This window comes from Talaromyces marneffei, chromosome 3 (genome assembly GCF_009556855.1).
Source record: "Talaromyces marneffei chromosome 3, complete sequence".
NCBI lineage: Eukaryota > Fungi > Ascomycota > Eurotiomycetes > Eurotiales > Trichocomaceae > Talaromyces > Talaromyces marneffei.
In genome coordinates, this window is record NC_072350.1 from 1,687,585 (window position 1) to 1,713,031 (window position 25,447).

At 47.1% G+C, this 25,447-nt stretch overlaps 11 protein-coding genes across 11 annotated transcripts; 5 read left to right on the forward strand and 6 right to left on the reverse strand.

Annotated features, from left to right (window-relative positions):
• Window positions 1–1,230: 1,230 nt before the first annotated feature.
• EYB26_004359 (uncharacterized protein) lies at window positions 1,231–4,259 on the reverse strand (the record flags this gene model as incomplete). The annotated part of the gene is made up of 8 exons (XM_054263652.1): window positions 1,231–1,743; window positions 1,792–2,297; window positions 2,347–2,590; window positions 2,638–2,991; window positions 3,040–3,282; window positions 3,333–3,430; window positions 3,485–4,106; window positions 4,164–4,259. The coding sequence occupies 8 exons, from the start codon at window positions 4,257–4,259 to the stop codon at window positions 1,231–1,233; spliced, it is 2,676 nt and encodes an 891-aa protein (XP_054119627.1).
• Window positions 4,260–4,719: 460 nt separating this feature from the next.
• On the reverse strand, window positions 4,720–5,546 carry EYB26_004360 (uncharacterized protein; the record flags this gene model as incomplete). Its single annotated transcript, XM_054263653.1, has 2 exons — window positions 4,720–5,278; window positions 5,335–5,546. 2 exons carry the CDS (start codon window positions 5,544–5,546, stop codon window positions 4,720–4,722), a joined length of 771 nt encoding a protein of 256 aa, XP_054119628.1.
• A 549-nt stretch (window positions 5,547–6,095) lies between these two features.
• EYB26_004361 (uncharacterized protein) lies at window positions 6,096–7,947 on the forward strand (the record flags this gene model as incomplete). Its single annotated transcript, XM_054263654.1, has 4 exons — window positions 6,096–6,636; window positions 6,696–7,075; window positions 7,125–7,802; window positions 7,852–7,947. The coding sequence occupies 4 exons, from the start codon at window positions 6,096–6,098 to the stop codon at window positions 7,945–7,947; spliced, it is 1,695 nt and encodes a 564-aa protein (XP_054119629.1).
• Window positions 7,948–8,200: 253 nt separating this feature from the next.
• Window positions 8,201–9,331, reverse strand: EYB26_004362 (uncharacterized protein; the record flags this gene model as incomplete). The annotated part of the gene is made up of 2 exons (XM_054263655.1): window positions 8,201–9,174; window positions 9,232–9,331. The coding sequence occupies 2 exons, from the start codon at window positions 9,329–9,331 to the stop codon at window positions 8,201–8,203; spliced, it is 1,074 nt and encodes a 357-aa protein (XP_054119630.1).
• Window positions 9,332–9,669: 338 nt separating this feature from the next.
• Window positions 9,670–10,802, forward strand: EYB26_004363 (uncharacterized protein; the record flags this gene model as incomplete). Its single annotated transcript, XM_054263656.1, has 4 exons — window positions 9,670–9,781; window positions 9,879–10,260; window positions 10,323–10,399; window positions 10,588–10,802. 4 exons carry the CDS (start codon window positions 9,670–9,672, stop codon window positions 10,800–10,802), a joined length of 786 nt encoding a protein of 261 aa, XP_054119631.1.
• A 3,685-nt stretch (window positions 10,803–14,487) lies between these two features.
• EYB26_004364 (uncharacterized protein) lies at window positions 14,488–15,924 on the forward strand (the record flags this gene model as incomplete). The annotated part of the gene is made up of 1 exon (XM_054263657.1): window positions 14,488–15,924. One exon carries the CDS (start codon window positions 14,488–14,490, stop codon window positions 15,922–15,924), a length of 1,437 nt encoding a protein of 478 aa, XP_054119632.1.
• A 913-nt stretch (window positions 15,925–16,837) lies between these two features.
• On the forward strand, window positions 16,838–17,600 carry EYB26_004365 (uncharacterized protein; the record flags this gene model as incomplete). The annotated part of the gene is made up of 3 exons (XM_054263658.1): window positions 16,838–16,877; window positions 16,940–17,024; window positions 17,165–17,600. The coding sequence occupies 3 exons, from the start codon at window positions 16,838–16,840 to the stop codon at window positions 17,598–17,600; spliced, it is 561 nt and encodes a 186-aa protein (XP_054119633.1).
• Window positions 17,601–18,295: 695 nt separating this feature from the next.
• On the forward strand, window positions 18,296–18,961 carry EYB26_004366 (uncharacterized protein; the record flags this gene model as incomplete). The annotated part of the gene is made up of 1 exon (XM_054263659.1): window positions 18,296–18,961. One exon carries the CDS (start codon window positions 18,296–18,298, stop codon window positions 18,959–18,961), a length of 666 nt encoding a protein of 221 aa, XP_054119634.1.
• A 5-nt stretch (window positions 18,962–18,966) lies between these two features.
• On the reverse strand, window positions 18,967–20,370 carry EYB26_004367 (uncharacterized protein; the record flags this gene model as incomplete). The annotated part of the gene is made up of 1 exon (XM_054263660.1): window positions 18,967–20,370. The coding sequence occupies one exon, from the start codon at window positions 20,368–20,370 to the stop codon at window positions 18,967–18,969; it is 1,404 nt and encodes a 467-aa protein (XP_054119635.1).
• Window positions 20,371–20,647: 277 nt separating this feature from the next.
• EYB26_004368 (uncharacterized protein) lies at window positions 20,648–22,327 on the reverse strand (the record flags this gene model as incomplete). Its single annotated transcript, XM_054263661.1, has 6 exons — window positions 20,648–20,728; window positions 20,786–21,160; window positions 21,216–21,705; window positions 21,768–21,997; window positions 22,063–22,191; window positions 22,289–22,327. 6 exons carry the CDS (start codon window positions 22,325–22,327, stop codon window positions 20,648–20,650), a joined length of 1,344 nt encoding a protein of 447 aa, XP_054119636.1.
• Window positions 22,328–23,197: 870 nt separating this feature from the next.
• Window positions 23,198–24,107, reverse strand: EYB26_004369 (uncharacterized protein; the record flags this gene model as incomplete). Its single annotated transcript, XM_054263662.1, has 3 exons — window positions 23,198–23,350; window positions 23,417–23,655; window positions 23,720–24,107. 3 exons carry the CDS (start codon window positions 24,105–24,107, stop codon window positions 23,198–23,200), a joined length of 780 nt encoding a protein of 259 aa, XP_054119637.1.
• Between the last annotated feature and the right edge of the window lie 1,340 nt (window positions 24,108–25,447).

Below are 25,447 nucleotides of genomic sequence, written 5' to 3' on the forward strand. Positions count from 1 at the left end.
TCTTTGCTTGATTTCATCGACTATGGAACCTCGGTCAATATTCCAACTAGCATGCAAAGTCCTGGGGATCATACAAAATACCTCACACGTTATCTTAAGGACTGGACTTTCCCTGGCTTTGCACGCCAGCATTTCCCTCCGTTGATTTGGAGTCTTGCAGACTTGAGCTTTCTAGTACCAATCCGGTAAGTTTTTATATACATAGCGTCTCTATGTCGCCAACACAGATTAGACTGCCTGGTGAGATTTATTCTCAACCTGGAATCTTCGGGGCAAAGCACAAAAATCAATGGCGTGCTCACATTTATGAATATTGGAAAGACAATGAGCAGACCTAGCATCCTCATATTATCATGCTGTCTCAGCAGCCAACGTCCGGAAGAACTGGTCGCATCTTATACGTGGAATTGATCCAACTCATCGCCGCAATGCGAAACCGCGCACACCAGCGCGTGATGATCGAAAATGACGACGAGGACGACGAGGACGATGAACCACAGCCTCGCAAGCCCCCCTGAGTATTATTTCAAACACGAGCAGAGGTTTCCAGTCTTGATGGTTTCTTGCGTGGCTCCTCAGCATGCACGAATATACTACGCATGCATGGATGTTTCAGATGTGGTTATCAGGCAATCAAGGCATTTCAACTTCGAGAAGGGCCGATCAGCTCCCTTCAACTTGTTTGCAAGATTCCTAGCAAGTAGACGCCTAGAAGAAGGTGAAGAGGAAGTATCAATTGAAACTGAAGAGGAGGTATTGTGTTGAAACGACCAACTCGACCAAAGAGTAGGGGGCGTAACCAATCGATGTTCAAAGATTTCTAGCCAATCAGAGGCTGCAATGATAAGGCTAGAATATAAATAATAATATAGATAGCTATATATCCTATAGACTATAGACATATAATAGTTACACATAACCTTGGTTAGTAATTAGCCAGCTAGCGTGCAAATCATATAGCAGGCACAGCGCAGAGGCTTCCTAGTGAATAGCTGTGAACGATATTCATATACGTTTACCCTAAGAATCGTACCCTACTCCTATTTCGGACTACTACATCCTAGCACACCCCTCTCTCATAGAACAATTAAATAACATTGAACTATATACCTGATAAATTATATGTTCGAGGAGAGCGCTATTGCATAACGACGTTGTGCTACATGCATGAGCATCTAACACACACAGCGAGGCTAAAGCTGCAAACAATATGTATATTTGAATCAATGATCAAACCTCCCGAGTCGTCGGCGAATGATTCGGATTATCCTGAGTGCTGCTATTGCGTCCCGGCAGCCTCAAGTTACCTATCCTGTTAACGAGGTTGCTGCCCACGGCATCAACAGCTCCCTTTGGAGCGAGCAGTGACGGCCCCTGAGCAGCTGTTTCCTGGACCTTGAATAGCTTGATACCTGTTCCATTCCAGACACCCACTGAGCCTGGGGTGGAGTTGCTTGCGGATCCGACGAGCATTTCGCTGGAGAAGATGAAGCCCCATAGAAGTGATTCGTACCAGCCCAACGCGAGTGCGGACCATTCGAATGAGTGGACTTTGATGGAAGACGGATCTGCGAGGAGAGCGCGTATGTTGGGCTCTTCGGCGAATGTGGGGAGGTTGTTGATTAGGGTTCTTGCTTCGGGGTTTGAAGATGATTGTAGGGCGGGCTCGGGTATGTGCGGTAAAATCGACGAGATGATGGTCAGTACTGTGTGTAGTGGGAGTTCCACAACCCAGGATTCAATCTGCAATCAATTAGCCGCCGAATAGGTGTTGAGAAGGGTGACACATACCCATGCAGCTGTTGGAGTAAACAAAGCTGGCGTAGAATGAAGTGTAACAGAATAACTACTTAGACTGGTCAAACTGTTCTGTCGAGAAAAGCCCATTTGACCAGCCGGCATCTTCCCTCTTGCCTTTTCAGACATTCCTCTAACCTGCAATGGCACGCTATCATCAAGAGAAGACGATATCGAAGCTGCGCGTGACGTCCGTAAAGAAGGAGAAGATTGAGATGGAGTTATTGGTATTTCACCATCGTCATCAGAGTCGTCGCCACCGATGGCAAATGGACTGTTCTCCTCAGGAATATGAGTCAACGGAGATCGTGCACCACTGGATCTTCGTAAGTCCTCTATGGACTGAGATGCCGATCCGGTGAGTCCGTCATTTGAGGAAGCCGCTTTCTTGAGTTGGTTCTGGCGTTCTATTTCTTGCTGTCCACTTTCTAGCGTAAAAGTACGTAGAGCTTCGAATTTCTTTCTCGTTTTTAATATACCATAGACCAGGAAGGGATTTCCTAGGACAATTAGCCTTTTCGCTCGTAAAGATATGGATAAGTGACATACTTGTAAATTGGTGCTCCAAAACCACATTGATAAACTCAAGCAAAGCCGAAAGGAGGTAATTATTCGACTCGTTCGCAAGCAGAAAGCTTGGAGATGACATGGAAGCAAAGAGCTGTAGAATCTTCGAGCAAGCAGTTGAGGATAATCGTTCCACATAAGCCCCGATATTCTTAAGAATAGCCATGAGTGCAGGATAGACTGCATCGAGCTTTCCTTTACTGCTGGTCATCAAAGTATGTATCGACTATGGCCGTCAGCAAGACTTCCGTAAAAACGTGTTGGAATGCTTACAATAATCAAGTAATCAGCATAAGTACCGCGGAACCCAGCAATGCGTATACTCGTCGGTAAGGTGTCCTGGGCTTCAAACTTCATATTCAGACGTTTGCCAAAGCTTTCTTCGACGCTGAGAGTCTGAAGAATGAATATGCACATCTTCACCATTCCTTGTTTTGAGGGATCATTCCGATACTCAGCGACATAGAAAAGGCATAGGATGACAAAGTCGTGAGACCTGTTTGATTCAATGATGAAAGCTCTAAATCGCTTGTTGCATTGCAACGCTTCCCAGAACAACATAAGCATCTCAGGGGCCCATTTGACGGATTTCTGACTCCCGGGAAGATATGAACTCGTTACTTGCATCTGGAACATGTCAGAAAGGTAAACTCTGAATGGATGGATTTCACTCACTGGCTGGTTGAGGATTCTGGTCATGCCTTCAACAAGGAATTGGAAGTCCTGTGGCCGGTGTAATCGTCCAAAGTAATGACGGTAATAGTTCTTAGGAGGCGCACCACGTCCATCTTCTGGGATGGGATATAGAAGAATAACCAGCAGTAGTTGTAGACAGTAAATGACCAGTATCTGCTTTGGGTCTTTCCAGACGACATGATCATAAGGCACTCTCCAGATAGCCGGATTATATTTCATAGTCTACAATCACATAAGCGATTATGACAAGGACCTGGTTGGCATGAACTTACTGTATTCAATAATGAACAGAGGAGTGTCAGAACAATCTGCTTATCAGGGCACGTGGCGAGGTATGTGATGGCTCTGACTCCTTTAACCGGAAGAAGGGCTATTTCTGCGTTAGTCGCAACTCCACGTAGTAGACTAGCAGAAGGATACTGACCTGGAGACATGTACATAGATTTACCGGTCAAGGTGAGCAAAAGTCTCAATATCTCCATACGGTTATTCTCATGTTCCTTAGTCGAGACCATTGCCGTATTGCATCCAACTCCGCTCTGCCATATCGCATACGACACTTTCCCTTCGGACGTGGAAAGTTTTGGAATAGTAAAGCCCGTATAGAAAAGAAGGTCTGTAAGCGTATCTATTAGCTCCTCCGCTAAAGGTTTGGCATCCTCGCGCTCGTCGACCCTGGGCCGAGTTTGTGCATCGCCATTTTCTGCTTGAGCTTCGTCGAATAGTACCTCGGCGGCAACCTGGGCCTGGCGAGTCTTTTTCTTGCGAGGCGCCCAGAAGAATTGTTCCTCCCATGCCTCTAGATGGTCTGCTTCATATATGAAAGGGAGGACTCTCGTCAGGATGCGGATGCAGTTCAGAGCATGGGTGTCTGGAGCGAACTCGGGGTCTGGGAATGAAGGGTGGTTCTTTAGGACGATCAAGCGAGAGCAAATAGCGAGGAGGAGCGTTTCGAGGTTGGGTAAAGATGAGTCCCGAGCACGGCGTATGTCCGCTGGGGTGAATAGACTAAAGACATCCTCGGTAGATTCAGGTAGCTCCCAGAACTTGAAGATTCAGATTGGATCAGTTCAGATTCTATGAGTACCAAGCAGTTTTCCTACCTTTATCCAAAAAGGATCGTCCGCGGGTATGTTTTGGTCCTCATACAAGCGGAAGATGCCTTGCTTGAAGACAAGTTTCGACTCGGAGGCTCCCATCTCCGAAGCGAGGCGATTATTGTTGAGTTGCCGTCATCCACACAATGATGGTTGTCAAGTTGTTTCCAGGCAATCTCTGTTGTTGTTTCACCGAAGCTGATTAGTCGATTAGCGTTTTGAGGTGGGTGGAATTAGAATGAGTAGATGCGGGAGGGCCGTGGACTCGTATCTGAGCCCTGGAGCTCCAACATCTTATCCCCACATTAAGTTTGCGCTACAAGTCTTATCAGCCTTCCTATGCAAGAAAAGAGAGCGCGAGAGATAAAGTAAGAATGATCGTTTAGGCTATCAGTAGACTATTATGAAATAATTAATATTCAGAGCATATCACAATCGATAGCCATTTTCAACTGACGGACGACTATGGTACAAAGCCTACAGAAAAACGCCTAGAAAAAAAATCGCTTCAACCACCGCCGAACTCCATATATCCACGAATATGCGATTACTGACTGTAGCCTTAGATCAGGCTGTTTCCAGCAGAGTGCCTACGACTTTTCTCGTATAGCCATTTGTTGCTTAATCCCAATTTATTTCCCTTGCCAGCTGATGGTGTTGGCGTTGAAGGGAGGGCCGTAAGAGACGATGATTCCCGTAAAGAAGAACCTAATGTAGAAGAACCAAAGCTTTGTCGACGGCCGCTTTCGCGACTGCCGGGCGCAAGTGCTTTCTGAAAAAGTGGACTGGTCGTCGTTGGGGAGTAAGAGGGCTGGCGACTGACGGGGCTGCCACTTGCCAGAGGGGAGGAGCCTCGACTTGCAGGGCTGCCAGCTCGTGATCCAGAGACAACTCTGTATCGTGGTGGGGTGGCATAGTGTGTGCCCGGGGTCACCGGAGGGCCAGAGTTGGGGTTGAGACCAAGTAGAGAGCGTTGAGTAGGTGTCAAAGGAATATCGGTAAGCTCGTCTTTTGGGCGAAATAGCGGGTATAAAGCAGTCAAAATGTTGACGATAAAGAGCAAGCGAAATATGACCAGAAGGATATCTGCTTTTGCTGTGATTCCGGCGACCGCAGCGAGCCTGTGAAGTGAGTTAGAAATGACGAATGTTCTGCGACGGACACCGCGACGTCTCACATTGAGTTGAGTGGCTTCTCGGCGATGAGCGTTGCCAGCATAGCGCTGACATTCAGTGCTATGGTTTTGACATTGCGACTGTCAAATGTGGTCGCATTTTGTCGCTTCACAATCTCTTTCAGTCGAGGGTGTTGCCATTTTCCCGGCGACTGGCTGTCGAGCGCAGGAGAAGCAGATGCCCTGGGTGTGGATGGAGCCGCAACTGAAGCCATTGGCGAGCAGACGTAGAAGCGAAAGTGAGGACTGGGTGAAACAAAGGCGTGTCGAAAGTGTTGCTATGAGCACGTTTGAGTTTAGTATAACTGACTCGTAGAGAGAAGGATTCCAGGTCGGACGACATACCTAGAAAGAGCAAATTGAAATACTTACCGAAATACTTACCTGCTCAAAGAGTCATGCTGTGGTTAGTGGGAGAGGGACGCGTTCATTATCGTCGAGTTGTCGTATGGTGAGGGAAAGTTGTTTCTTTGATATTTGGTTTGGAGTAAACGGCTGTCCCAGTGACGGATGGCAAGAGCTAGCCCGGGTCGGGTTAGGGAAGGAAGCTGTCCGTCATACAGTTGCTTACGCTCGTCCTACATAATGAAGCGGACCCCACACTCCTACACTCCTTCTTTCTATAACTATCCTCGCCAATTCGCCTGTTCGATGTCTACAACTACCGGCAAATGATCCAGGAACTCTGTGCCGAGTTGAATAACACCTCAGTCGATAACCTCACCTGCATCCTCCCTGCTCTGAAGGGCCGTTCGTTCCTCAAAATGGCGGCAGAGGCCACCGGATTGGCTAAGCTAGATACCTTTCTGGCCAGTATATTCGCCGACTGGGATATATACTCGACCATCATCACCACCGTAATTGCTTTATTCGTCACATACTCTTTACTATCTTCCAAAGATCCCGATGTTCATCCTTACCTCCTTGCTAGACAAGCTACAGAAGCTCCTGTCAGACAGCCAGGTCAATCCGCTGCATTCAGAAACCTAGAGGTACCCCATGGCTTTCCTTTGAAGTACGGTCTGAATGTCAAGGACCCCGAAGCTCCCAAATGGACAGGCGGCCGCAATGGCGATTTGCGTGATATTTGGAAAACAGCCGTTCGTGGTTCAACTGGTGAATTTGGAACCACTGCCGGACAGCGCGGCAAGATATTTAGTGTCCTAGGGAAGAGCGCCGTTGAGCGCAGCCTAGAAGAGATTACAGCAGAGATCAACGTTATTGGTAGATATGTCCAGGAATCTAAGGCCAAGGTTGTTGCTATCAGTTTGTCTGATTCCGTCGAATTGTTGGCTTCGCTGTTCGGTAGGCGTCCGAATCCATATGAAGACAACGGCATGGTCATTTTAACTGACAAAAAATAGCCAGCGCATTCTACGGCTTCCAGACCGTTTTGATTCCTCACAATCCAGATCCTAAGAAGCTAGGAAGCTATCTTAAGGACGTTCAGGCGGAATTACTCATTGCAGAAGCCGGCGCCGTCGATCTTACAGTGGTTACCTCAGGTAACAAGCAGCTCAAAGACATCATATGGGTTGCGAAAGAGGGAAGCCGACACATGAATTGGAATGAAGTTCCAGCAAAACTTGCGGGCAGCGTCAAGGTCGCCGTTTGGCATGAGCTTGTTCAGGAGAAGAAGAAACTCGAAGATACAGAGGTTCCTGCTTACGATCCCAAGTCTGCAACTCCTTCTATAACTGCTTTCTGGCCCACGACTGAAGAGTTCATCGAGTACAAACCTCAGGTAAGTCCCTGTATCTGTTGTGTAATCGATCACCCGTTTACTGGTATAGAACCTCGTCTCTGCGATTGGTGCTCTTCTCAGCTCGTTGCCCAGAAACCAACGATTGGACTCCAAAGATGTGGTCCTTACAATTGACTCACTTATCCGTCCATATGCATTGAGCTGGGTCTTGGCCGCCCTTTACTCCAACTCGTCTATTGCACTGAACTCCGTCGCGGGTGAAGGAGTCGACTTTGCGCTCGCAACTTCGGGCATTTCACCAACCGTGATTGTATCTTCAGCGCGCACTATTTCTGACTATCACAAGAAGTTCATGAAGCCCCACACCGGCCTTCTCTCGTCGATATGTCGTTCGATACAAGCACGCACACTCGATGCTGGTCGAATGCCTTCGCAGAACGTACTCAGTCGAATGGCCAACATTGGGCCAACTGCTGAATTGTCCTTGTTGAAGCTTCGATTGCTTGCCATTTCATATCCCGCAGATGGCGCTCCAGAGGATCTTTTGAGCTCAGAGACGTTGACCGATCTTCGAATCTTTACCGGTGCCCGCATAGTATATTCCCTGACTGCTCCTGGTATTGCTGGTGGTATTGCTCAGACACATGTGTTTGATTATAGACGACATGCGGGTCCAGCCCATTTCGGTGCTCCGTTAAGCAGTGTTGAGATTGTGCTGAGTGGTCACACTGAAGATACTGGCATTGAGAGAGCCGTCGAGGGACAGGTATGGTCTTTCCTTCCAAATTATGACTACATCAGACTAACCGTTTTAGCTTACGATTACTGGACCGGCGGTTGTTACGAAGACTGTTACGATTCCTGTGCGTGCACGTTTCCGCGATGACAACACACTGCAGTTGCTCAAGTAAGTCAATCTATGAGCATGAAACCAGACGAAGGCACTTGTATTTTTTTTGGGGGGGGGGATCAAGTACATTTCGGAGATTGTTTGAACGAAACTGATATCCAGCACATTCACGAATGCATCCAAGGAAGCTCTTGAATACTTATCATATCTGATGATATGCGAATAGAAATATTTAGGTATTCTAGAAGATGTAAAAATACACAAAGTTATAATAAAATACACTACCGATATAGGTCACGCCAGATCAAACCATCCTATAGGATAGATTGAACCTCCTTCAAACCCAGGGTTGGCTGTTCCCTCCTCTGCTCAGGGGCAGCCTCCACCGCATGCTCAGCAACAGTCTTCAACTGTTTCAACCGCTGCTCAATAGATTTCACGAGTGTCTTATCCTGCGCTACACTCTTGACTTGCTGTGCCATCTTCAATCCGGAATATATAAGCGCAATCTCCTGCAAAAACTTATCCGTCTCATACCATAGCCCCAACTCTCGGTCCAACGCAGCCAGATCCCATACTCCCAACAACTTCCGCGTGTACGAGAGTACTTTGCCATCCACATCTTCCCCCTCAGCCTGATCAATGGCACGAGCGGCACTCAACTCGGTCAACAGCCCAATAAAGAAGGGCTGTCTTTTAGCATCCTGCGAAACCTCGTTATTGGTATGTTCAGGCCGCTCCATTAATTGAGCCGCTTGCTCTGCATATCGGAATGCAGCAGTCAATGCCTCACCCGAGAAGGCCGCCATTTTGGCTTTTTCATGCAACTCAAACGCAAACCGGAACGCGATGGCGCGGTCCGCAAACGAAAAGCCCGTTTTGCTGGATTGCTTCGCTGCCTCCAGGATGTAGGGCAGTGTATCCGATTTTCCCGCCAGTCTCACCCATTTTTCAATGCTGGCTGGTTTGGGCTTATATTTTGAATGCAATGATCCTATCAACAATGGCACGAAATTCTTCCAGTCCTGTGAAGTCTTCATTGCTTCGATTGCGCCGTGGACTTCGCGCTTGCTGGGGAGGGATTGTCGATTCATTGGCCGCAAGGCAAATTCTTCATTGCCAATGGTGATTTTTACTTGTTCTTGGTTCAGGCGCTCGCGGTAGCGGTCGCGGAAGATGAGGCGTTTTTGGTGTTCGGCAAAGTACATGGGTACGAAGAGCTCGGTGCGTATGCGGTCGAGTTTTTGGTCGAGCTCTGGGGAGGAGCTGGGGGTGAATGCTGGGACGGCTGTTACACGATAGCGGTTAGACAAATTATTTCAAGTGCGCTGGTAGACAGACGTACTTTTGGTAGACTGGCATCTTCGCTGTACCAGAGGGCTTAATGTCTGTTGGAGTCCGCTTCCAGAGCGAAAGAGCCTTTTTCCAAAGGCATTCTGCGCCATTTTGACGCGACTCAAGTCTCTACTTGCCCAAAATAGACTTTCCACGCCGCCACAGAAAACAGAATGTCAATTCGAAAGGTAGAACGTTATGGCTGATTAGTTGTTGTCGAGTAAATGTCGGCCGTAGATAATCATCGAAAGTTAAGCAACGGAAATTCTGCAGACGCTCGGACCACCCGACCTCCGGTCGTCTCGCGCTGATTTCTCCGCCGAAACAACCTTTCGATCCAGCAACATTGCACAACGCAACACAACCAATGGCTTCATTCCTACAAGGTCTAAGGCCACTGGCCTTGACCAGGCCGAGTAATGGCTTATTGACACAATCGCGAACAGCCATGCGAACAATCACCACCAAATATACCCCGAAACCCAAACCAGTTCCCCTGCCAGAAAATCTACCAGAGCAATACTATTCACAGCTTCCTTTACATATTCGTCCACAGCCAGGTGCGCAAATTCCCAAGATGAGATCAGATTATCTGTTTGGAGATCTAGATTCACGGCATAATTGGGTTTGTGGGAGCATTACTGATAATCATAATAGAGAAGAAAAAATGGCGAATCCACCCATCCCCCCCCTCCGAAATGAACAGATGCAAGGACCCCGTCGCCGCCGTCTCAGGTCGCCAAATGGCCGTCCTCGACCCTACAGGCGAACGCAAAGCCTTGTTTGACTACCGACGAAGTGCCCGCAGCGTGAAACCGGGCGACATTGTACGAGTGACATTCAAGAGCGGTGATCCGTTCTCAGGTGTTTGCCTGGCCATCAGACTTCGCGGGGTGGATACATCGTTCTTGCTGAGGAATCAATTGACCAGAGTTGGAGTGGAAATGTGGATCAAGGCATACAGTCCGAATGTGGAGGGTGTTGAGATCGTGCAGAGGACGGAGAAGAGGAAGAGGAGAGCTCGACTTTATTACATGCGGTATGTCTTCTCCTCTCTTGCATTCATGGATTTCATTTTCTTTACTGACAATTTTGGTGCAGTCAACCCAAGCATGATATGGGCAGCGTGGAGAGTATTGTGCGCAATTACCTCCGCCAGAAGTCGGCTATGGCTGGTCGTAAATAGAGAGTTCAGCGGTAGGGCATTGAATGCTTGCATGTCATCAATATTTGTATATTAGAAGAATCGGCAATGGATTGTTTTGTTTGTTCACTGCGTCTTCTTTCGCATCGATGAGTTTATCTGAGTACAATTGACATTTAGGACTCATAGACGGCGAGGTTTCTTCGGATTCATGATTGATAGAGCCCATCCACAAATACTGGGATCATCTCCTCGAACTTATTCAAGCGGAAAAGATCAAGCCACTGCACATGGTCACCCATCGCTTCGACATCACCGACATGGAGAAAGTTTACTCTTTGTTCGATAAGCGACAGCCTGGTATTCAGAAGGTGTTTATTCACACAAGGCATTCGGCACCGCCTGCCCCTGGAGCGCTGGAGTTGACTCGATTGTAATCTATGGTTTATTTTGAAATGGATATATCAGAGTACTGTACAGGTTGTGTTTGTCAAAGTTTGGATTCTTTGTTGTGCCTTGTGTGAATGTCTAGCTCAACTCACAAAGGAATTGAAATATGATTGAGACAAGGAAGTCTGGCTAATGGTAAGACTGCAAAAGGAAAGAATCAAGGAAGAAGAAACTTATCAGCATCTCGCAAGGAAAACTGACAAAGAGCAAGAACATGCTAGTAGCCTTCGGTACCTAGGTATTCTGATAAGTCGCCTCATTCTGTATCCCCAGCTGATGTCTTACCTTTTTTGTCTCCTCTTTCATGATCTGTGGCCTCATGAAGTCAGAGAAGAGGTTAAATATCCAGAAAGATATGTTGTCAAAGATTTCAAAAAGAACAAAAGAATTGCCGGACATCTAACCAGAGGATAAAGGAATCGCCAATGATAGTAGCTAGTAAATCTAGAAACTGGCAGCCATAAATATCAATCCTTTCCCATCCTGACTTCTTCTTCTTTTCCCTCTCATCATCAACCCTGGAAAGATTATATATCCAGGGGTATATATACCGGAATCTCAAGACAGACCGACGTTACAGAATGATCGAGGATCATCACCATAGCTGTATGATACCCTTTTCTGAATACTGTGTCTGGTCGCTGCGGTTATTCTCGTCTTTTGTTGTTAACCTTTCTTTTCCTTCTACATTCAGATTGTCTTCGACCTTATATTCTGCCTGAGGAATCAATCGAAATCACACGCGTATGCACAACAACCCGATATATATATATTCCCATGCCTCTCAATGCTGTGCGTGTTCATGCCAATGCCCATTTCCATTCTCAAGATGCATGGTCTCCGGCCTCGACTTACTATAGGCCACACTTCGACGACACCGCAACCTGACACCACCAGATGTGTGGAACAGTTCATAGCCACCCATCCAGCCATAGATGATGACCATTACGAAAGGCGCTGAATTAGGAACTGCGAAACATTAAGGTCCTTTAAGACAGCCATGCAGCTAAGATTATTGCTATATACGACTCGTGACGTCAACCAATATCGGCAGAAGAAAAGCTGAAGACACGAGGAGAGAAGGACACAAGAACTCAGTCAAAGTGCACTATCAGCTTATATGCACAGAAGAAGTGACCAAGATCAGACGAGGACGATGACTACGATATGAAATGGAGATCCTCGAAAGCGATGGCCGCATTGATTTCGAGTTTGTATAATCGATGTGGATGAAGTCACTAGACCAGACCGATGGTTCAGAAAGGGCAGACCAATATACATCAATTACGACGCTCCAGCTCATACGAAGATGCATTTCCTGCACCTCCTGAGTTGCTACCCCCATTTGAAACCATGTCCATCGAACAACAGAAACATTAACGACTCCATCAACGACTACGTCAAGCTTGTCTCGATATTCCGGGCTGTCTTCAGCTTCACTCTTTGCACAGCATCAGCTCAGCTGCAGGCCTGTTCCTCCTCACTGAGATGCCATGGACTGAGGCACCCAACGAGGTGGTACCTTCACGCGTCGCAGAGCCCAGATACTTCTATGCTGGTCTAGAAACAAATCGATCATTGGCTCAGCTCCCAACGACTTTCTCAAGAACCCTCTCGTATACCATCTTTGTGGACAAGGAGGATCGAGCCCGAGACATGGCCTCCGTTCACCTGGTACAAATGTGCGTGGGTTTTACTTGACGAGCAATATCAGCTGCCTCCAACAGGAAAGTCAAATGATGATATCAACTATTTGCGAATCAGCTACGCCTATCTATGTTCGCGCGATTTCTCAAAGATCCCGGCCAATTGAATGTGATGTGCAGTAGGGCGAAATCTGACATGTATTTCGTAGCGAGCTTGAAGTGTGTCAAAAACTGGCCGGCATCTAGCAACAGTTTCAAACGATTTAACCTTGTCCTCGGCTCCAGCAGCCAGTGACCCCATGGACATCGACTTGATGCAATAAAACACTTCAAACGACAGTGGCGTGGAGACCTTGGACTCAGTTACCTATTTTTGGCAGCTCAGACGAGATCAAAGCGCAGAAGATTCAAGTTACAACAGGTCTTCGGAAGCCATTGATGAAGTCTATGTGCGTGAATTCTGAAAATTCGTCACTATAAACCACAGAACCTGTTCATCAAGTTCTGCAATCACTCCCAACTCCGAGTATGAAACAAACGTCAATACTGCCATCAACCCGACAGCATGGCTGCTAAAAGTTCGGTGACTCCCAATCTTATTGAAAACGATGAGCATCAGGATCCAGCACCAAGTTAGGAGACTAGTTATGCATGTCCAAGATCCAGAGCAGATCACTAGGAAAGAACTGTTGGAATGGGAACAGCGCCAGGATCGCAGGATTTTTCATGGACTTCGAGTTTGTTTCAATGAGAGATGAGAAGCTATCAGGATCGGAGAATCAAATGACGAAGCCAAAAACCTATGTAGTCATCACAGAATCTCAAGTTGGATCGACTTCGTCCTCTCCACCTACAAAGTCGCCTGGCCTTCTTTCTTGCCTACGTCTTTTTCAGGCTGATTCGGGTCATGTTTGGTTGGAAGCCTCCAATCCCACATCAAGAAGAAGCCTCTCGACTAGCATAAATGCAGAGGAGGACTTTGACAAGATCAATCGGGAGTTCATTATGATTATAAATTCCTGCCACCATTGCGAAACTTGCGATATTATGGTACCCTTGAATTACATCGCGCATTGGTATACACACGCATGTTTTTGGAATATTTATATCTACTCGACAAAGAAAACACTCTCACAAGACAGAGTCAACTACAAGACTGAAAAATGCCCCAAGACGAAAGCTCTATCAGATTCCGATGGGAGAAGCTTGTAATGTTTGGAGATGGAGTTCCGAACCAGACCAAATAACCAGCGCATATACTAGACAATCACCGAAGCTGTAGTCTTGTCAGTCAGCGGATAAACGGCAGTGCGATACTCGCTAAGAATGGGAAAAGACGGCTGCACCAAAAACGAGGACCATTAGAGTGGGGGGGAGAGGGGATTCGTATGGCTGATATAGGCATGTTTTTAGTCGAATTCGTTTCACATGTATAAATATGCGATGAACGGCGTGGGTCGACAAGAATAGGAAAGAAAAAAGGAATAAAAAGAGTAATAATCCCCTCCTATTGTGTAAAAAATAGCTCAGTCAAGGAAGACAAAGGAAGTAAAAGTCTTGGCTGTGTGTAAATCAGGCCATGGGTCAGTCTGTCTATTCCGTGCTGATATCCGCCAAAGTGGAGCGCTTCTAGAATGCAACCAATAATACATCATTGTTTGATCAGATAAGATGGATCAGTGGCAGAAAACGCAAGTAGCGACATCGGGGCGCCCACGAATTGCGACAGATATCACGTGATCCAATCTAATCAATCAGATAATCGGATCCCCGCCGTTTCTCTTTTCTTTTTCCCTCTCCTTCCTCGCACTGCTCCCAACCGCACGCTCCCAATGCTCAATCATCTCTATTCTCGATTGTTTGAGCGTCTATGACCATCTTACAGCATCGTTGACTGCCTTAGTTCAATCAGCAGTCGGTCTGCGTACCTGCCGCCTGCTTCAGCATCGGAAGAACCACGGTGCATTTTTCCGAGCTTCCGCCGACGCTCAGGCCACCACTGCGAAAGACCTGATTCATCTTCATCATGTCGGCAGCCATCATACCATCACCTGCGATTGCCGCTCTGGCTCCAGCCATGCAACCAAAGCCAAGTAGTCCTACTGATACTAACATGTCCCCGAGCCCCGGCTTCACGGGTTCTCTGACCAGCAAGGAGTGGGTTATTCCCCCACGGCCAAAACCTGGTCGTAAGCCCGCTACTGATACTCCGCCTACAAAACGCAAGGCTCAGAACCGCGCTGCACAGCGGGCCTTTCGTGAAAGGCGGGCTGCTCGGGTTGGTGAGCTTGAAGAGCAGATTAAGAAAATCGAAGACGATCATGATTCTTTGGAACAAGAACTAAGAGATCAGATCGCTCAGCTCACCAAGAATCTTGATCTGGCTCAGAGCGACCTGTCATGGTGGAAAGATCGCTGCCATTCATTAGAGCAGGAGCTAAATCAGGAGAGGAGTCAGAGAGCCAATGTTTCAGACACAGTTCCTATCAATATACGTCGTAAGACAAACAAAAGGACCGACACACGTGTCACTGAGCAACACCCAGACTCGGGCAACAATCAATCAGACCTTGCTGCAACCGGCTGCGGTAGCTGCTCGACAACTCATTGTCAATGCATCGAGGATGCTCTTCAAGCGACTAGTTATAGCGACAAACCGGATGAGCCTTCGGCGCCTGAGCCAGCCATAAAATACGACCCAGATCAAATGGAAATAGATTTCACTTCGCGCTTTGCGTCTTCACGAACAACAACAACAACAACAACAACAACAACAACCACAGCGCCACCAACGGAGACTAGAATAACGGTCTCAACTCCTCCAGCGGAGCGGTGCGGATTCTGTGGAGACGGTACTGCTTGTATCTGTGCCGAAATGGCGGATCAAGAATCCTCAAGACATCACGACAACATTTTTGAGGACAATCGCTTGGCTCCTATTCAGAACTATTCGCAATTCACACCGCCCCCTTCAGATAGTGATGCGCGAGAGGTGACGCTACCGTCTATCTCGCAGGCTACGAATCCATGTGCTAATGGACCGGGCACCTGCGCACAATGCAGAGCTGATCCCCGAAGCACACTCTTCTGCAAGACTCTAGCTGCTTCTCGAGCTGCCAACGGTGGGCCATCTGGCGGTTGCTGTGGTGGTAAAGGAGTCGATGGCGGATGTTGCCAATCGCGTCCTGCCTCTCGCCTATCTGTATCTAGCAATCCATCGCCATTGACGTTGACCTGCGCCGATGCATTTACGACCCTCTCACGCCATCCGAACTTTTCTCAGGCTAGTGATGAATTGACGACTTGGCTTCCAAAATTGCATACCTTGCCCAAACCACGGGAGCCTTCTTTGACCGATACTCTAGGGTCGGCGATATCTGAACGGCCGGCTATGGAGGTTGAAGCTGCCAGTGTTATGGGAGTTTTGCGGTACTTTGACAGACGATTTGCTTCTAAGCGGTGAATGACGAGGGGGAACGTTATCTATACATCTCAGCTCATGCCTATCACGACTTAGCCATATGGCGTATGCCATAGTCTCCCCCGTCGTGCGAAGAGCGCTCGATTCGAGTCGCCGTGTCTACTCAGACGTTCTGGCGCCCCAAGAGATTCGAGTCACCAACGACCTGCTACGAGCTACATGAATCACGACAATGACAATGAGCCATACCTATCGGTTCGCCTCAATTACTCGGCGAATGACCAAAACTGGTGGAACGCCTCGAGTGTGTATTATTGATTAGTATTCAAACTCTGTATACAACTTATCAAGTATTTTGCTCTAGTATATACTTTCCAAAAAAAAGTACTCAAATATTATGAAATTCATATTTATTTCCATTCTCGATAATAGATGATATACTTTAAAGTGATCAATAGTCTGAGAACATGAAGCAGCATGATGCGTGTTGATTGTATGTTTCCCTGATATGAAACCCAGCAATTTCATTGACAGAAAAGAATGGGCGATTAACGACGGGCAAATCCCTCTCAGGACCTCTAGGCAAGTCTCTGGCGATAACGACAGAAAGCCGCATCAATGAGACTTAGTCCACAGACATGGCATGCTACAAAAAGTTCGAGCTGTGGACGTGAGGCCCTTGAGGAGAGAAAAGGGAAGAAGAAAGAGAAAGAGAAGATTTGTTTGTTAAACAAAATTGTTCGGGTAATGTTCTCTCCGCCTACCGTTTTCGGACCCGGCAGTTGTGGAGGCCCTGATTGGCCGGACAACGGGAAGTGCCTCCCGAGGTTCCCCGTGACGGCTTCAACGCTTTGCCGGCACTTGCACCTAACCTAACCTGAGAAACTTCCTTCCGTTCGACCTCTACGTGCCCTGAATCTCCAATCTCCCCTCTGAAGTCCAGGACCAATTCAACATGATCTCTCAAAAGGTTGCGCAGCAATCGCTGCGGCGATGTACGTTATCCCTTCGGTTGTGCAATTGGACCTTTGCTAACTCGTGTGCTCGACATGAATAGTGGCTGCACCCTCGGCATTGACCGTGTCAATGGCCAAGTTCGCTACCCCCGCCGCCATTGCGACTGGAAGATATATGCAGATGAGGTACCTACCCATTTCACTTGCCTCTTCAATTCATTTCTGGCTATCGTCTCCGCTGCCGTGGTGGTGGTAGTTGGATATGAGAAGCAGAAGACGTCATCCGAAAAAAGCGACCTTTCGGCTAATGCTATAAAAATCGATAGATCAACATCAACAACACCCACCACCACAGATCCCACCAAAATCCTCGCTGAACAGCGTCTCAAGCGCCCCGTCTCCCCTCATTTGAGCATCTACCGTCCCCAAATCACCTGGTACGCCAGTGCTCTCCACCGCATCACGGGTTCCGCTGCCTCTGGCGCCCTCTACGCCTTCGCCGCCGCCTACCTTGTTGCACCCGTCTTCGGCTGGCACTTGGAGTCTGCCTCCATCGCCGCTGCATTCGGTGCGCTGCCCTTCGCTGCCAAGTTTTTCGTGAAATTGGGTCTTGCGATGCCCTTTACCTATCACTGCATCAATGGAGTGAGACATTTGATTTGGGATACTGGTCGACTCTTGACCAATAAGCAGGTTATTCAGACTGGTTGGACGATGATTGGATTGAGTACGATTAGTGCGGTTGCGCTTGCGTTTATGTAAGGTTATATACTATGAGGTCAATCTTTTGAAATTTTTCTTTGCGTCTGGAACTTTTCGAGAAAGTACTATAAAGGTTGTATAAGATATTGAGTCAAACATTGAAATATCAGATCCATTTTAACAAAGAAACTCCAGCATACGGTATCATGCAATTGTGGATTGTTTGTCACTATCACCACTATTGTCATTCTCACTTATTTTTCAGCTTATGCACGAGTCTGTGAATCGTACTGACGGAGCCCCGTGGAAGAATGCTTCCAAGGCGTTATATGATATAGGTTGGAGATGGAGATGTATCTAGATTTATATTGGACAGGTTGGAATACCTTAATTACTACGTGTATGTATGTGTGCGTGCGCGCGTGTATGTTATCAGCCTCATTCTGAATAATAACCAACTCTCATGATGTCTGCTACGTAAATGAGGTATTTATAAGTCCTACAACTAATTGTGGAATTCACCATTTGGTCTAAATCACGGAATAAGGATCTAGGAAGTCACATAGAATGCAATTTGAACTGGTTGACATCATACACCTATTGACACCTGACGAGGATAACTCTTGGCATGATAACCCTTGGAAAAGCAATGGAATGTTGAATATACTGTCCCTTGTATTTTAAACATTGGGCCTCCTTTGATGCCATTTTTCCTTTCCTGTATCTACAACACTCCATCAACCCGCATCTAAACAATGACCCTCCAAGCCCTAATCCTAGCCGGCGGACAATCGTCTCGTATGGGATCACGCAAGGAATTACTCCGTCACCCCAGTGGGCTGCCAATGTATCAATACCTGATCAAGATTATAGGTCAAGCTTGTCCTCAACTTGATACAATTTACATGTCTGTGAAAAACGAGGATCTCGTGCCGCCACCTGAGATACATGACCACCACCACCGCAATCAACAACAGTCCCTGGAAAATAGGATCACGGTAAAATTTATATATGACAATTTGCACGACAAGAATACAAATTCGAAAGATATCGGTCCAGCAGCGGGTCTCCTAGCGGCTTATCACAACAACCCAGAAACAAACTGGCTCATTGTCGCGTGCGACTTTCCGCTTCTTAGTGCTGCAACATTGACGCGCTTGATATCTGCGGCAAAATCCTCGTCTGTAACATGTTATCGAAACTCAAAAGGGTTCTGCGAGCCGTTACTTGCCCTATGGTCTCCAGAAGCTCTTGAGAAACTCGCCGATAATACGAGACAGGGACGAACAGGGCCGAGGTTTGTGGTTGAGGAATTGCCTGATTCGCGGATCCTAAGTCCAGAGAGCGAGGTGGAATTGTTTAATGTGAATACAGTTGAGGAGTGGGAGGAGGCTTGCAATTTGTTTAGGAGTATGGCATGATGGTTTCAAATAAGAAAGACATCTACAACATCTCCGTGATGCAGGATGGTCTTCTCTCGAGGAATGTGTATCCAGCAATCGGCTGCTAGGAAGGGGCTTATCTTTCCAGGACTATGGTCTTGGATCATTTCGACCTCAAGATGGTTTCGGGATTGGTGTATGACTGTGCCAGCGCGAAAGATGTCTCGATCGGGTGGGAATCTAGCAATCGCATTCCTTCCAGCGTCATGTTTTGACGCAACGTGCTCTTCATTCAAATCCAACGACCGAACGACAGCCTGTCTAGGCTTTTCAGAACCCTGAAATAGAAGACACCTCAAAAATGGGAACACGAGGAATCTCAAACACGCAGCAGCAGCCACTGGATTCCCCGGCAATCCAAAGAAAGGAATCGTCGAATTGCGCTCCCCAGTAATAGATGCGATCTTTGCAAACAGTGCTGGATGGCCTGGTCTCATAGCCACTTTATGAAACAACACCGTCGCCCTAAGAAATTTCAAAGCCTGTGGAATAAAATCATATCTACCCATAGACACTGCCCCGGTAGTAATCACCATATCATACTGTTTCTGCTTGATATGACTTGAGATTGTATCCGCCGCGGTCGTAGGATTATCCTCTAGAATACCCAGAAAGTCCACTTCGCATGGAAACGCTTCCCGCAAGACACTCGTGATATACGGCCCATTTACATCTGATACTTGCTGCCGCCCCGAATCGCCATCAATGCCATGGGCGACAATCTCCGCCCCGGTCGAGAAAAGCGCAATACGAGGCCTTCTCAGAACCTCAACAGACCCAACCCCAACGGAGGCAAGCGCCATAACATGATTCGATTTAATCATTACGTGCTGATCAACAACCACATCCCCGCGCCGAAAATCTTCGCCTGCCAAACGCTTGTTTTGATTCAGACGGGCAGGTTTGAGGATTTGGATTAGTCGTTGACTGGATTCTGCGTCGCCCTGGACGATGCTAGTTGATAGTGGGCGTGTGTCTTCTACCTTCACGCAGCAGTCTAGGATGTTGAGAGGATGGGGGGAGTCTACACGCGGGAAACGGGCTCCTGTCATGATTTCCACGCATATAGGTATCTTCTTCCCTGTTGCGGTTGTTTCAGCTGGTTTTATGATGACTTCCTTCCCCCCAGCTGCAATGGTATCTCTGACTTGACATATTACTGGAGCATGCTCTGAAGCTGTCTGCGTCACTTGCCAGTTCACGGCATACCCGTCCATTGCTGAAGTATCACATTGAGGTGTGTTGAGTAAAGAACAGTATTGTTTTGAGGTTATCCGATTGACAGCATGCCCCAATGGAACTGTCTCGGATGCTGCACAGAGGGTATTGCGGTGGTCTGTGGCCTCCATTTGGAGGATCAGAATGGCTTCGTGATATGTGAGTGCCATATTTACTATGTAGTGAGAGGTTATTGTATCCCATAGCAAGTGAATTTCCCAGTAACAGCTGGTTATGAAGGTACACACCACCTTCCTAATTTGGATGATTAGATAATGTCACCGTCATTTTGCCAAGACTTATCTCAGACATCGTATGGTCACATGACCCTGACAAATATTATATTGACTTGAATATAAACGCTTATTATAATATTTGACCTAATCGCTTAGCTGATTTGATCAATACAGCTTTTACTTTGCTATACCCCTGCTCCTGCGCCTTTCATCATTGTACATCGGGTAGACGGACTGCAATGTCGCCTGACTGCGTAATGTATCGTACCCAGGGAAGAGATGGGTATTGTAACTAGAATAATCGGTCAGATTTGATGTTATTTTCTGCCTTTTAAGAGAGGAGACTTACCTTCGGCTCAATAATCTTCAAATATCGCACCTGTATACCACTCGTCGTAAAGTAGGGTATCTCAAACTTGACGTTTATAGGACGCTTCCCCTTTCCAGTTTGGCCTGCTCCTCCCATACTGCCTCCAAATCCACCGGTCATGCCTCCGCCGTGCTCATCATCGCCTTTTACAGAAGGTAGACCGAGCTCAGCGCGCATAAGGAACTCCTTGCCGCCACCGAATTGTTTGATTTTCCAGATAATAGCGGACTTTTCAGGTGCGTAGTGGACTGATCCTATGTTGGTGCGGAAACGCGGTGAATCTGCGTCCTCGGGGACTGGGACCAGAATTTCGACGTTATTGGCTGTGCTGCGGCGTTTGAATTGAGCCTTTGCCTGTTTTATTCTTTAGTATAACAAGGATAAAATTAACATGGTTGTGATATAGTACCTTGAGCATATACTCAATTCTGGAACCAGAATGAGACTCTACCACACACTCCACCCAAATCAAAGGCTTTACCTGCGTGTTAAGACGATAGCTCATCAACTCAAACTCTCCGTCCGGCGGAATAAAGCTGATTGTGCGATCATTCTCGAATCGTGACAGACGAACACACTGGTGGAACTTGACGTCTTCCATCTCCACTGCTTTGCCTCGAGTCGCTCGTCCTGTGGTTTCAAACATGGCTTTGTCGTTGAGACCCAAACGCAATTCGGGCATACCACTGAGGTAGCACTTCATTTTGATAGCTCCTAGGATTTCCGAGCGCAGAACATTGCCGTTTGCCGAGACCAGGAGGTTGAGTGACTCGATAACGTCTAGGAATACTTCGTTCTTTCGATAGCGGATACCTTCGCTTCTCCAAGAGACTGCATTTGTAACGGCGATGGGTGGTCGGGCCTGAACCTCCAACTTATGTGACTCTTGCGTGATATATCTGTTTGATACAACTAGGTCAGCCTAACCCAATAACCCATTCTCAGGGGGGAGGAGACTAACTCTTGTAGAATCTTGGTTTCTGTAGTCTGGGGGTAACCAAAGTCCATCATCTCGTCCAACAATTCATAGATGACGACAAAGTTATCCCGAATACTCTCTTCCTCCAACTCTTTGAAATACTCGGTAAAGACTTCGACGATCTTGTGAAGGAAAAGGAGAATTTCGGTTGCATTGGTGTTTCGTTTCGTTAACGCTAGAAGGTAGAGATTATTATGGCGGATATACAGATACTGTAGTCACGGTTGTATTAGCTGGCGTGAACAGAGTATGAATCGGCGGGGGAACGAAAACGTACGTTGATGCCCTCGTGCGAAAAGCAAGGAGGTACGGCTGAGCTTTCTTCTTCAGCTTCACTCAGGAGGATAGGGAATTTCTCAACGGCAGACATGGGAATGTCACCACGGTAGTTTCGGGCAAGAAGGGCCTGCCACAGATCAGTACCGTACAAACCATTTACCGGTGCCAGTTCAGATAGCCCTTTGAAGCAGATCGAAACAAGGCTATCGCAGCAGTATCCATACCTTGCCCTTTAAGTCTAAAAAGAAAATAGCCGACGCCATGATGTGAGAGTGCTGTGTGAGGTCCCCTGGGTTTGGAGGTTATGTGGATTGTCGTCGGCGGGGGGTTCGAATGCAATCAATTAAAAGCACATCTCGACATGTAGTCCCTGACAGCGTTTCTGGTGAATAGATCAAACAAGCAAAGAGCAATGCGCGAGGCCGTGAAGTAGGTTATCGTGGACTCCGGGCAACATCATCGTGCTGCTCCTCCATAATATTGAGTGAGCGCTCCTACATGTGGCCCTTCTAGTCTCCAACCAATCAGAGCGCCCTATGACCCGCCTCATCAGGAGTTCCGCGACCCAAACCCAAAACAGTCTAGCGCGTTTCTCTCTACATATTTTCTCTCTCCAATTTTTTTTCATCTTCTCCTCTTCTTCCTTTTTCTTTTTCAACGCTCTCTAAAGACAGTGCAAGACAACACCTGTTTTACTCTGGCATTCTGTCAGATGTACATATCAGGCTCTCTATTGCTGACCCTTGCGATATTGAGGTGCGGAGAGTAGGATTTTCTTATCAACGATTCCATAAGAGCTGGCTGTGTAATGACTTCTTGCGAGGTTTTTCACCGTTGCACAGGCGGTGTCAGATGAATCATACATACATGATTATTTATTCGATCTCTTTTGGTTATGCAAGCGAAGGTAAATATTAATTAGAGCGTTATACAGATAAATATTGAGATTGAGATGACCGGTCTGAGTCGTATAATACAAGATGTTGTTCTACATATATTCCCTCTTCTTGACAGTAAAAGTAAAACCAATCAAACGACCACGTACAACCCGAATATGAATACATGAGAAGAAGACAGAAAATAAAATGAACGCCGTGGATGCTCCATTCGCTAACAGCCAACCCCATGAACAATCAATTGCTTCCCAATCCTTGGGGAGCCAAGATGCGTTGTCGAGCGAATTCGTTGGCTTCAACACCACCTCTTTCCAGGGCAATAGCTCCGACGATAGCGTACATGGTATGGGTCAGGACGACGTTGAGACCGGAGTGCTCCAGATCATTGGGCTAGTTCCAGAACACATGTTAGCTTACTCGAACAAAGCAAATCGAAAATTGCTGGTTATTAATTACCTTCACGGGCGCCCATCGGAGCACCTTCAACAACCCGTACTTTTCCGCAACTCTCGAAATGTTCACCTTGTGTGTAAACCATCCACGGTTATCCAAAGTGAGGTTCTCCAAACCCTCCAGAGCAGCATGTTTAAAGGTTTTGTGCTGGTCCTCCACGCTCAAAGACGGAACCTGTGTTTTGTAATTTCCTGGGTTCTGAACAAGAAGCAACGATGCTTGTAGCTGTACAATCCGTTTACCTATTCAATTGGATGCATGATTAGTCGGATAGACGAGACACATAGATGGAATAGATGAGCATACCGAGCAGCGCTAGTCGGTCATTAAAGCCCCGTCGACCCTGATCAAAGCTCTTATGAGTTACTGCCAACCATTTGATCTCTTCCGAGAGCTTTTTGTCTCCATTGGGACCCAATAGCGAGATATAAAAGTTATCCAAGACTGCCGGGTCTTCGTTTACTCGGTAAGGCTGTCGTTGATTATCGATTTGACGGAGACTGAATGGCGCCTTAGTGCCGGGAGGAGTATACGACCAGCGCGGCTTGTCTGCATACTCATTGTCCTTCTCGCCGGCGCAAGAGGGTGAGCTGGAAAAAGTCCGTCGCGACGAGGAGAGGGAAGATGGTCTGAGGGATGAGCGTGCTCGTGATGAGAGAACTCGTATCGACTGGCGAGGGATGCTGGTCGTCATTGTGGAGAAATATGATCCAGCAACTGCGCGGCGAGCAATTGCTTATCTATAAAACAAAAGCGCGAGAGGAGGTCGTAGGGGTATTATCGTAAAGTGAAGTGCTCCGATGATGCTCAAATTAATTTGGACGAAACTAAAGTTCTTGTTTCCGCGCTAGTCCCTTTTGGTAAGGACGTCACGGAAGGCGCCAAGCGGCTGGTAACCATACAAAACCAACTTCTTCTACTCTTTTTCTCTCGTCTATTCTCTTTGCCTCTCATCATTTTGCTTTCGAAAATAATGAAGCTGGATTGGCGTGCTCCGCATTGATCCCACAGAGCCGTCAGCAATGGAACGCCTGACAGTTGATACATTGCCGACCATCATATCAGCATCTAGAACGCCGATATTGCTCTCGACTCACCGTTTCTTCGTCGACGTCGCAATTGTGAGGCCCCAGGCTTGCTAATGGGTCTGAGCAGAACTAGCGGTATAATTCAATGGAACCAATCTTCACTCAGTTACACGATTTCATGGAACAAATATCAAGCATAGGCGCCCAGTGCGACCTCACTCCAGCCCATCAAAACATTAGCTTTCGTCTGGATGCCTTAATATGGCTTGACTCATGGATGACTGGAATATATATTCGGTTCGGCGTCCAATTGTGGGATACTGTAGGAACGTCAAGGTTACAATAAGCTTGCGCCGCTACTACTAACATATCCGAAGAACGGGATCTTGGGTTCATTTGTGAACACAAAGCGATAGAGATATTGCAGAAAAACACGTGGTTGCTGATTTACGGCGGAGTTTATGAGACATGCACAGCGGTATAGCAAATTGTCAACACCTCTGTGATACAGATTGTAAACACAGCTGACAAGATCGAGTCCAACTGCCTATGAAGATAGGACTTTCCACATTGAGACTATCGTTCTGTGGCAGCAAGACATCAATTTCAATAGCTGCATTCTCAAGCCAGGTCTTGTAACATCAAACGTATAGAATGGGAAAAAAGGAGGCATACTAGCGAATGAGAATTTCGAAATTAAGTTGCACACGGGCATCAATCTAGTATCAGTCGAGACGGATATCTACTACCATTCGACATTATTTACAACGGTTCCTTGCATACCCATGGCTAAGGTCGATATGCTTAATCCAGAAAGCACATCTGGAACTCTTCCTCAGGATCAGTAGTACTTCGCTGTTTAGTTTATCGATTTGCTTCGCCGGACCATGCCATGGAAATCCAGAAAGAATATCATCAACATTGCTTCCGAAGATATGACTAGTTATTCAATTCTCCTATTCTCACCTCAATGAAAATCTGATGATTCAGGATGGGCTATTCAAAC